This window comes from Petaurus breviceps, unplaced genomic scaffold (genome assembly GCF_028583685.1).
Source record: "Petaurus breviceps papuanus isolate PSGF00001 unplaced genomic scaffold, PetGlider_PUasm1.0 90769, whole genome shotgun sequence".
Taxonomy (NCBI): Eukaryota; Metazoa; Chordata; class Mammalia; order Diprotodontia; family Petauridae; genus Petaurus; species Petaurus breviceps.
This window is the reverse complement of record NW_027187341.1, coordinates 17,978,607-17,990,886: the sequence shown is the minus strand read 5'-3', so window position 1 is coordinate 17,990,886 and position 12,280 is coordinate 17,978,607. Positions and strand designations below refer to the sequence as shown.

At 39.5% G+C, this 12,280-nt stretch overlaps 1 protein-coding gene across 1 annotated transcript in view; it reads left to right on the top strand.

The window, feature by feature from the left end:
- MPP4 (MAGUK p55 scaffold protein 4) overlaps window positions 1–12,280 on the top strand; it is a gene marked incomplete at its 5' end in the record, with an annotated part of 54,465 nt that overhangs the window by 22,061 nt on the left and 20,124 nt on the right. Inside the window, 2 exons of the mRNA XM_069068825.1 lie at window positions 7,076–7,140; window positions 10,040–10,057. Coding sequence (XP_068924926.1) covers window positions 7,076–7,140; window positions 10,040–10,057 — 83 coding nt within the window. The remainder of the gene's footprint in view (window positions 1–7,075; window positions 7,141–10,039; window positions 10,058–12,280) is intronic.

Below are 12,280 nucleotides of genomic sequence, written 5' to 3'. Positions count from 1 at the left end.
AGGGAAGGGAAGGGAAGGGAAGGGAAGGGAAGGGAAGGGAAGGGAAGATAGAGGAGATGTTGGCTTTGCAAGTTCAGAAACTCCATTTTGTCAGTTCACCCTATGATCAGATCCCGGGGACTAATTTACAAAACCAGACTCACAAGAGACAGACTGATAAACCACAGTGCCAATTTGTGAATTAACATGGAGAGACTCAATGGCCAAACTGACTGGGATATTTGTGTTAACTATTCAGGACATTCTCTCCCCTGCCCCCCACCCCAACTAGAAGAGTCTAGAAGAGAGATTGGCATTCCAGCCCTGGTTCTGCAACTTACTGCTTGTGAGACCTTAGGGACATCACTTAACTTAACTTCTTTGCTTTTAGTTTCTAATCTGAAAGAAAGAGGTTAGAAGATCTCTTTCAACTCTAAATCTATGAAACTCCTCTTTGCCTCAGTTTCCTAATTTGTAAAAAGGGGAGATTGAGTGAGATGAACTCTAAGATCCTTTGCTGCTCTAGATACTAGGATATCAGGGATAATAATCATAGTAATAATAGACATTTATACCCTCAAATACTCACATGGATCTATAATCTCATTGATTTACATGTTCTCTTCAATGATGCAGATCACAACGTATCCATGCCCTCTTGACCTATGGTCCTCTTGTCCATGTCCTCCTGGAAGGTCATCACAGGGATGTGCTCAAAGGGCTGGAGGCTTTACTTTCTTCTGACATTGCAAGGAAAACAGTGGAGCATTCTGGTCATCCACCTGTTATCCCTTGACCTTGACACGTCTTGACCTGCCCATCTTCTCTTTCTGTAGTATGTTTCCATTCTTCTTCAAAGTTCTTTACCTCTCTATGTTGTATGTGTATGCATGTATGTATGTATATATGTATATACTATGTAGTTCTATATGTTGTCCTTTGAGTCACATAGTGTAGGTAACCGCCTATTTCATCTATGTATATTGATCAATATCTGGAACAGTCCAGCCTAAGTCTATCCCAAGGACACACACACAGATACGTGTGTGTGTGTGTGTGTGTGTGTGTGTGTGTGTGTGTGTGTAAAATGGGGATACTAAGGCAGGGATACTCCTGTTATAAATACATATGCATGTATACTTGTATATATATGTATGTGTATACATAGACATACATGTGTATGTATATAGACATCTATATAGACATATCTATATCTCTATATATCCATTCCTATAGGTTATGTGTGTGTGAGTATATAAGATGGAAATAATAAGTCAGGGACTCCTGCTATAAATATATGTGTGTGTACATATACATATGTGTATATCTATATCTGTATAGATATGTGGTTGTATGTATATGTATGTATACATATATACATATACACACACACATATACACAAATATATCACAGTTCTGGTCTGGATGAGCCTGAACTAGAGAGTCATTCCAGGAACATTTAGGTATATATAGGTTTGGTACCAGGTTCTACTTTTACCCTTCTCTCCTGTAATAATACTACCTTCTATTTATGTAGCACTTCATAGCACTCTTCACATCGGATTGTCAGCATAAGCCTATGAGGAAAGTAGGACAAATATAAATATCACCATTTTATAGAGCATTAAATGGCTTGCCTGTGATCGCGCAGAGTCAATGGGAATATTAATCAATAGACATGGAACATCTAAGCAATGCCAAGCACGAGCCCTGGAATCAGGAAAAGACGAGTTCAAATCCCACTTCAGACACTTATTAACTGTAATTCGGAGCAAGATACGTAACCTTTCTATCTGCCTCAGTTTCTTTTTCTATAAAAATGGGGATAATAATAGCACCTATTTCCCAGGGTTGTTATGAGAATCAGATGAGATATTTGTAAAGATGTTAGCATAGTATCTGGCACATGGTGGGCACTGTGTAAATGCTTATTCCCCGCCCCCCCCCCAAGCAAACGTTTTTAATTAGCTCACTTCCTTCCTTTCCACCACCACCCCCCTCCAAGTAGACACATAGGTCATAAATCTTGACAATTCTCTGGTCCAAGGTAAATGGATAAACAGCTACTTACAAATTTGGACCCAGGTATCACATCTATTATCAAGTATGAGAAAGAGTTAATACTAAATGGTTGTTAATTAATGGATAAATGAATAACAAATGAAGGACCAAATGAAAAGGCACACAACAGAATTTTAGAATGCTAAATTCTGTGAATAAATTGCCTATTTTTTCTCTTTTAAAAAGAAAACATTTTAATGCCAAAAAGTATTTTGTACAGAAGAAGCTTTTTGATTTTGCTTTTTCTCAGACTCAACAGAAATGGCAGCGCTGTTTGTATTTTTAGAAACTATTTGACATGGAGGTGATTATAGGTTTATAAGATTAGAGCATTAGACAAGAGATATACAGAAGGTTGGGTCAAATCCTTAGGTAACCTATAGCCATTCCTGAATCTCTGGCCTACCAATGTCTTATTTCAATAATAACCCTGTGGATCATTTTTGAGAAACTTACATTTACATTAGAAGGCAAAAAAGATGAGGAAAAAATGCATTATTTTATGGCATGAGGAGCCTTTTCATGCAATATTGTAATGTTAATGGGAGTTGAAGATCTTCCCCACCCATTAACACATGTCACATAGATCCCTACAAGAAAAGCTTGACAAGGGGAGGCTTGTTTTTCAGGAAGGCCCACACCTTTTGTTACTTGTAATTAGGCAGTGGCTCTTGAGGATTGTGTTGCCCTCTGACCCTGAAGAAGTATATATATAATCTGAGGTTAGCATTTTGCTTTAGGGCTTACTCATGGGAAGAGTGTTGATGTGAGTTGGACAGATGAAACCCTGGGTAGCCATTAAGGAGCCCCCTGGCTTTGAAAACCCAGATGTTGGTGCTTCACTCTCTCTGGCAACTATGTATGTATTTCCTTGGTCAGACATTTGGATCTGTCTATTGATCTGTGATGTATCTATTATTTGGTCAGATGGTTAGAAGCCCTGTTTGTTGGTTTTTATGCTATTATTTCTGCTTGTAATTTCTATTTATATTTTCTCTGAAGTTCAGGATGCTGGCTTTCCCCCTGAACTAAGTAAATGATAAATGTATTTGATTAAAGTAAGATTGTTGACCCCTTTAGAGTTGTTTTCCTTTAGAAAAGCAGATCAAAGAACCTGTGCTAGCAGCCCTCCTGTGTGCTGGTGTTATTGGTCTTACACCCCCACAGCAGCTGCAAGCAGCATTGCTGTTACAAATATTAAGTTTGGCAACCAAACTAAATTTCAAATCTGTTTAGCACAGAACACATCGAATTTAAACTGACCACGTGTCAGATGACATGGTGTTGCGCTGATGAAAAGAATTAGGGATTGAGGGATCATAGCTTTACAATATTATAAATTTAGAGCTACAGTTGACCAACTCCCTCTTTTTTAGATGAGGAAACTAAGCCTGAATGATTGCCTAAGATCACACAGCTATTGAGGGTCTCTGTCATGATTAGAACTCAAGATCCTCTGGACTTCAAGTTCTATGCCCTAGCTAGAGAAACATCTTATGACAGGGGAAGGAAAGCATATATATGAATTTAAGATATATATTCCTCTTCATGTTCAGTGTCAACTTCAAGGACAAGACATATGGTACATGTGGCACACACCTGAGACCTTTGACAAGTTTGCCTGTGTTTTTCAGTTGTCTGTTCCTGTGTTGCTGTTGTTTTCAGGTCCCTCTCCTCACTCCCTGTCATTAGGACTATGTCTTGATTTTTTTCTGTAAGGGCTGGCATTAAGGTGGTTGGGATTTTTAAAGGAAAAATCAGGCTTTCTCATAACACCTGGTTGCTGGGTTATTAATCTCCCACCTAGGCAGTTAATCCTCCTAAGCCAAAAGCTATAGATGTTGCATTGGCCATTAGGAGGTGGAACACTTGTCTGAGAAGACAAGAAAGACTACCAGGAGGGGAGGGAGGAGACTGGTGTCCCAGAGAATCAACAGCAGGGCATGTGGGGTGTAATGGTCTCAACCTAATTTCTAACAAACTCCTTTTCTAGTGTTCCTGGTTGTTCTTGTCCTCAAATAGTTTATATTCTTAGGTTCATCAAGCTGTGGTTTGTTGAATTCATTTTGGATTCTTGCTTTAGCCAGTCCCACTGATTTACTTTCCTATATTTTAACCAGTACCAAATAGTATTATCTTTATCATCTTTTTGTTTCTCTCTGTCTCTGTCTCTCTCTCTGTCTCTCTCTGTCTCTATATCTACCCACAAACAAATTCATATAGCTCAGCCATTTGTTCCATGCTCCTTTGTTCAATATCTTTGGGCGAAATTTATTTCAATGTTGGTTACTTGGAGTCTTGATTTTACTCTTGGGTATAAAGCTTCATAGGCTCCATCTGGAGGTAATTTATTTTTCAGTTACATTCAACAAATCCAATGGTTTGCACCTGTTATCCACCCTTACTATTTGTTCAATGAAATGATATCTGCTTATTTCAAAAGTATTTCTCCAGCCTTTTGACTTGCTTTTTATGTGGTCTAAGAATGTCTACCACTCTTCTTCTTTATTTACACTAAAGTGTTAATCTTTCTGTTGGAGGAAACTCTGACACCAGCACTCTCCTATTTGAGAGGAAATGAGGCTCTCCTTTTGTTGATCAAAAGGAGATTTACCTGATATGGCAAGGATGTAGTGGCCTTTAGTTTCTCTAAGTGCCTCTGATCATCTACAGAATGAATGGAAATGCATAGGGTATTTAGGGTAGGATATGATAACTCACATGATCTTCAGCAACTCATCAAGTCTGAGGATCCCTGACTGCCAGTGGCTAGAATTTTTTTTTTAATGTTTTTAGGTGACCAGGAAGCTATGTTAGGGAACCTGGGGTCAATCAGGCCTTAAGGACAGTATTTTGTCTCCTTTTAGAGAAGACAAGTCCCTAAGGCTTAGGGAAGGAAGAATGGTGTAAGCCTCTCCATGTTGTGAGTGGGAGGAAAGAAGCAGCCTCCCAGAAACATTGGTCTTAATCACAGCTGTCTTGGAGACCTATGCTTTGTTAGGAATGTCCGTGTTTTGTTGCTGTTTCCTTCTAGGGTACTTCCCAAATCTGTTATAGCTTGCTGTACAATATCAAAAATTTACAGTAAGACTGGTGTTAAATAGGTGATGATTGCTTTAAATATATTCTTCCCATTCATCTCTAATTTTGGAATGCCAGTGATCTTCTCAATCCATTCAGCCCCAGCTTTCTCCTTGATATCTTTATGACTCATATGTCTTACCTGAACTGGACTAACACATTTATAAATACTGCCTTCTGTGTGACATCCAGAGTCAATACTGGAGACTTCAAGTCTCTATGTTTCCTTGATGTACATTGAGAATTTTACGCTAAGTCCAAATGACATTTTTATATCATTAGGAAGAGATTCTGCCAGATGAAGAAGTCAATTAATTTTCTTTGATAGAGCCATATAGTATGATGTCATCCAAATCCATCAAGTGATAAATAAGATGTTTCAATTCAGCTCCTCTTCATGATGTAGCAAGTAAAACAGAATGACTGAGAAGGCAACGTCCAAACTTATTCAGTTTTCTAGCAAAGGTATGCAATTTGCAAAGAAATCAGGTTCAAAGCCCCTCAGAAGGCTAAGAACTGAAGAAAAATTCAAAAGGATTTTTATGGTAAAAGCAAATTTGCCATTTTTAGATTTAAGGACTTTACAGAGTTCAGGGAATTCTGATTGGTTGTGTCCACCTGCATCCTGCAAGACGGTGTAATGTAATCCAAGGAAAGGCAACTTCCCAAGGTTCAAAATACCAGCATAGTGCTCTCCATTTTATTCAGTGACAAATTAAGAACAGAGAAGATCAAAATATGACATCATTCAAAATGCAGCATTTACTAAGTGTGATTAAATAATCTCCAAGTACTACCCCACCCCAGGACCTTCCATTCATTCAATCAATTACAAAGTCCCTGTTCTAAATACTACTCCATTCCTAGGCTGTACCTTCATTTAGTCCATCACAAAGCCCCTCTTCTCAAATGGAGATTAGTTTCCAATCATAAGTAAAGTACATTCATTTGTTCAATCATAGAACACAAAAAGGTCAAAAGTTCCCCACCCCTGGATCACAATTGAATCTACCCCAGAGTTACAACAAGTTTAAGCACAGCACTTAATACCCAAATGGAGGTCTTTTCTTCATCTTGACACAGGCAAGTTCTCAGCAATCTTTGTTCCTGGGGAGACAAAGCTTAGCAAGGCCACAAGATACATTGCCAGTCTCTTCATTAATTCATCCTCTGTCTGCAGAACAGTCCTAGGACCCCTGATAACATTAGCAAAGCCCTCTTCCAGTATTTCTGTAAACATACAACAAGAAAATCCTTCTTCAGGGCTTTGGAACCAACAGCAAGGTTCCCAGACCCCTGCAATAACAGCACTGTCCTTCACCAGTGGACAGTATTCACTCTCTGTCTTCAGAACATTCTCAAGAGCTCTGAACCAACAGAAAGGTTCCCACAATTCTGCAACAACAGCACTGTCTTTCACCAATGGACAAATCTGGCAAAACAACATCAAAACAGACAAAGTACCAGCATAACAGCCATGTCTCCTCAGTCCTTGGCAGCTCTGGGTGGCAGCTCTCAAAAGTCCTGGGCAATTCAGAGTGGCCCTCAGCAATCCTCTCAGCCTCTCTCTGCCTCCAAAAGTTCTGCTTCCAAAAAGTTCTTCTGCCTCTCTCTTTTCTTGTGTCTCTCCAAATCTAAGTCACCAGCTCCTCCTAGTTCAGCCCTGTCTTTTCACGTCAACAAGTCCATCCCACAAGGGGGATTAACAAGCTCTGGGTTTTAACACAAATCAAACCAAAAACCAAGCCAATACAGGGGAATCTTTAAATGCCATTAGTATTACAGACAGTTAGTGGTACAGTGATAGATAATGAAATGAAATAATTTATAGGAAAGTGAAACTTTAACTCGGGAAAATAAGGCTTCACTCAAGCAGCAATAAAAAAAAAATGTCAGCAATGATACAAAATGGAGTAGGTTTGGCTCTCTCAGGGATGAATTTCTTTTTGCATAGGAAGCAGCGGGAATTTTGGTGGTCTCAACCCTTCCAGCCTCACACCTGCCTCAAATCATCCATATGTAAGTGTGGAATTCTCTGATACTAATAAGAAGTAGAATCATTAATGTGCATTTTAAGGAAAACAATCTTTTTTTTTTTAATTCCCCCCCCCAGCCTGCTCTCCCTTCCATCATTCCCCCTCTCATCCCCTTTCCCCCCACTCTCCTGGAGGGTGAGATACCCTATTTAGTGTGTATTTCATTCCCTCTTCAAGCCAAATTCAATGGGAATAAGGTTGACTCATTCCCTTTTGCCTTCCTATTCTTCTCCTCCATTGTAGCCATTTTCCCTTGACTCTTCTATATGAGATAGTTTACCCCATTCTGTCTCTCCCCATCTCCTCTCATTATATTCCTCTCTCACCTCTTAATTTCACCTTCTAAGTATCATCCCTTCCTGTTAAATTGGTCCTGTGCCCTCTTTCTATGTATACCTGTAAACATATATACCACATTCACATATGTATTCCTATGTCCATATACCCTCATACATAAACACACACACACACATATATTCCCTTCAACTACTGAGAAAAGCTTCATCAGTTACAATTATTGTTTTTCCATGTAGGAATGTTAATAGTTCAACTTTGATAAGCTCCTTATGATTTCTTTTCTCTGTTTACCTTCTCATGCTTCTCTTGCTTCTTGTATCTGAATTTCAAATTTTCTATTCAACTCTGGTTTTTTCAACAAGAATGCTTGAAAGTCCTCTATTCCTCTGAATGACCATGTTTTCCCCTAAAACATGATACTTAGTTTTGCTGGGTAGGTGACTCTTGGTTTTAATCACAGCTCCTTTGACTTCTGGAACATCATATTCCAAGCCCTTCAATCCCTCAGTGTAGAAGCTGCCAGATCCTAGGTTATCCTGATTGTGTTTCCACAATATTCAAATTGTTTCTTCCTGGCTGCTTGTAATATTCTCTCCTTAATCTGGGAATTCTGGAACCTGTCTATAATATTCCTAGGAGTTTTCTTTTGGGGATCTTTTTCAGGAGGTGATCGGTGGATTCTTTCAACCTCTATTTTGCCCTCTGGTTCTAAAACATCAGGGAAATTTTCTTTGAGAACTTCCTGGAGGATGATTTCTAGGTTCTTACTTAGATCATGGCTTTCAGGTAGTCCAATAATTTTTAAATTACTTCTCCTGGATCTATTTTCTAGGTCAGTGGTTTTTCCCATGAGATATTTCACATTGCCTTCTGTTCTTTCATTTGTTTGGATCTGTTTAACAGCCTCTTGATTTCTCATAAAGTCATTAGCTTCCATTTGTTCCAATCTAATTCTGAAGCAATAATTCTCCTCATTGAGCTTTTGATATTCTTTTTCTATCTGGCAAATTCGACTTTTTAAGGCATTCTTCTCCTCATTGTCTTTTTGAGCCTCCTTTGCCATTTGAGTTAGTCTATTTTTTAAGGTGTTATTTTCCTCAGTCAGGCTATTCACTCTCATTTTGTAATTTTCTTGCATTGTTCTCATTACTCTTCCCAATTTTTCCTCCACTTCTGTTATCTGCTTCTTAAGGTTCTCTATGGCCTGTAACCAGCTTGTATTTTCCTTTGAAGATTTTGGTGCAGGAGTTCTGACTTCACTGTCTTCCTCCTGTTCCTTGCTTTGCTCCTTTTTGTCCCCAAAATAGGAGTATAATGTGTGAATCTTCTGTCTGCTTTGTTTCCTTTGCTTGGTCATGTCGCCCTTCAGTCACTTGACCCCTGGGCTTTTTGCCACAGTAGGATTCTGCCACTGGACAGGGGAGCTTCCGTCCCAAACACTGGGGTTTTCTCAGCTGCCGGAAGTATCAGATGGGTGCCCTCTCTGAGGTCTCTACACACTCTGGCAAGCTGGACACATGCCCCAGGACCTCCACCCTAGACTGCAATCCAGATCCAAGCAGGTTAAAGCAAGAGTGATTACCCCTCATACTGGTGCTTGGTCCTCCTATACTTTGTAGGCCAGGAGCTGAAGCTGCCATGTGGCACTGGCTGGCTATGCCAGGTCTCAGTGGCTTCTCGCCCCGGGGGCAAAAGCCATACACTCCCACTTACTGGGTCCCAAAGTCCACACTGCACTGACCTCTCACTTTGTCCTTCACATCTGTGTGATAAATCTGGAAACGGCCACAGCTGCTGCTGATCTGGAATCCCTTCAGGCAGCAGCTGGTCAGGCCTGCCCTGGGGCTAAAACCTCCAACTCATGGGGGCCCTGGGCTCAGCTCCCAAGCATTGTGCTGGCTGATTCCTGCTGGGCTGTTCTCAGCAGGAAGTTAGTTTCCCTGTGTCATTTTGTGGGTTCTGCATCTCCAAAGTTTGTTTAGACTCCCATTTTTATATCGATTGGGGAAGGTGGAAGCCAGAGCCCCTGGAAGTCCTGCTTCTACTCTGCCATCTTGACTCTGCCCCCTCAGAAAACAATCTTAAAACAACCTTAACCTTTCTTGGGACTGACCTTAGCCATAGATGAAGTATATGGTTATCTATATATTAGTTTAAGGGTTATTGAATAGTCTTTCCTTTCTCACCCCCTTCCCCCAAGTAACTGCCCCATCAGCCTCTCAGAAATTCATTTCTTTTGGGTCAGGTGGTACAGCGGCTAAAGTACTGGATCTGGAGTCAAGAAGACCTGAGTTCAAATTAGGCCTCAGCCCCTACCCAAGTCACTTAACCACTATCTACCTCTGTTTTCCCAACTATAAAGCTGGGGATAATAAGAGCACCTATTTCCCAGGGTTTTTGTAAACATAAAATTAGATACTTGTAAAGCACTTTGCAAACCTTAATGTGCTACATAAACAGTAGCTATTTTAGTTTCTTTATTTTGAGTATCTGTGTAATGCAATTGTGGTATTAGAAATCTTGTTTCTTTTAATTTACTTATTTTTATTTTTTTTTAATTACCTGCTTCAATAATTTGTGGCCAGTGAGTACTGTGGAAGAAGGTAAGAAGTATTATCTACCTGAAACCCAAAGTCTCCTTGACATTTACTGATGTTTTCTTCATTTGATTCTATTCAAGTCAAATGATAGAATGTCGTCCCTTTCAGGGCAGGGACTATTTCATTTTGGTTTTACTATCCTGGCACAGGGTGTGCCATGTAATAGGCACTTCATAAATGTGTCGTGATTGTGTAACAATCCTTCTGGCAAGGCTTGGACTGATTGCCTTAATAAGAGGTCAAAAGCTGTTAAAGACCTTGGGAATTTATTTTCTTTCTTCCTCTTTCATGGGCTCTCTTTTTTTGGTCCTGATCTAAATAAAAACTCTGCCCTCTAGTCCTGCTCTTAGCTCCCCATCTTCTTGAGCTGGGAAGAAATATAACTCCCATGATATTTGGAAACTTAGGCCCCCTGGCAAGAAAGTCATCCTAAGTCTTGCCAAATGGACTCTTACAACTGATTGGATTGAGCATTTATTATTGGATGCCTGTGGTACTCCTCATCCCTGCTCCTGACTAAATGAGCCACTGATTTTGTCATAAAAAGACATTTGTGAAGTTAACAGGTCAGAGTTAATTAACCCAAAACTAGGGGGAATAAAAGGACTAAGCATCAGCTTGAAAGAGGAATTTTTTTTAGCCTTTGACATCCTCCTTTCCTACTTGGCCAACTCATCAACAATATTCTACTAGTTGTAGAGCATGTGCTATTGGAAAGAATATTGCTATCCTCTACTGGTGGGCTGGGATGGGGACTTGGCATGATGAGGGCTGGACTCCCTACCCTGTGGGTAGTTAGGAACCAGGATTGAAGAACCTTTAATGTGTGAATGGTAGAATCAGTCACCTTGCTGTGGCCCATCACAGAGTGTATGCCTCAGAGAAGTAATTTCTCATTAGAATTCTGAAACAAGAACTTCAGATCTGTGACTGGATGGGTCTTGGGTTCCTAATGCCTTTGTGTTGCTAACTCAGCCCATGGGTAAACATCATTTCATCATTCTGCACCTTGGTCTCTTTGTTGGTAAAATGGGACTGAAAGTAGGTATTTTCCTACTTGTTAGGCTATTGTAAGAGCTGATAAAAATCATTAATTCTGTGAAATTGTGGATCTTTCAGATCTTTTCTAAATTAGGGGTTCTTACCCTAAAGTGCACAAACTTTTTTTAAAAATTTCAACAACTGCATTTAAATATAATTGGTTTCATTTGGAAATTTATGTATTTTAGTTTATGGATTTAAAAGCATTATTCTGAGAAGGGGTCTATAGGCTTCACTAGACAGCCAAAGGGGTCCAGGGCACAAAAAAGGTTAAGAAGCCCTAATTTAAAGAAACATAAAAATTCAATTATTGTAATGATAATTTCAATTTTAGTACTTATTTTCATCGTATCTTCATGGAACAAGGCTGCATATAGGGCTTAGAGCAAATAATTAGTGTTTTATGGAACTTTATTTTTTATAAATACTCCAAATAATTATGGCATAAACTTAAGTTTATGTAAATTAATAGTTAATGTATTAATATGTGATAACATAACAAGTATTGATAATTAATTATTAATACTAATTCACTAAGTATTGCACAAGCAAATTAAACCCTTTGACATTAATGACAGGCGATGTGGTAGAGTGGAAAGAAGCTAGCTTTGGAGTCAGGAAAACCAGTCACCATAGCTGGGCAACTGAGACTTTGAATTAGTGGTTAAAATTTAGAGGGGGTTGAGAGCACTTTGAGTCCTTTAGCAGTACAGAAAACAACTAGGCAGAGAAGCTAAAAACAAGAATAATTAGTTTAAATTAGAAGCTACCAGATGGTAGCGATACCCAGCAGCTGAACCCCTCCACAGTCAAGACTCACCTTCTTTTCTACAATTTTCTACTTCCAAAGTGGTCTCACAATATCCTGGGGTCTGTACTGCCACCCATTATGTGCCCTTAATTAAGGGTACATTTCATATCTCTTGGCCCTGGGTACATTTTGTGCCCTTGCCTTTGGCACAGCAGTTGCTAGTCATGGCACTGAGCAAGACCTGAATTCAAATCTGCTTCTGACACATTCTAACTTTGTGACCAAGGGCAAGTCACTTAGCCTCGTGTTGTGCCAGGTAACTGCCTAATATTATAAGCTGGCGTTGGTACTGTAGGGTGATTTTATTTTCATCTTCAAGCATCCTAAAGTATTGAAAATAAAGCTGCTATAACCTGGTTTGTGTTTTAGGGAGG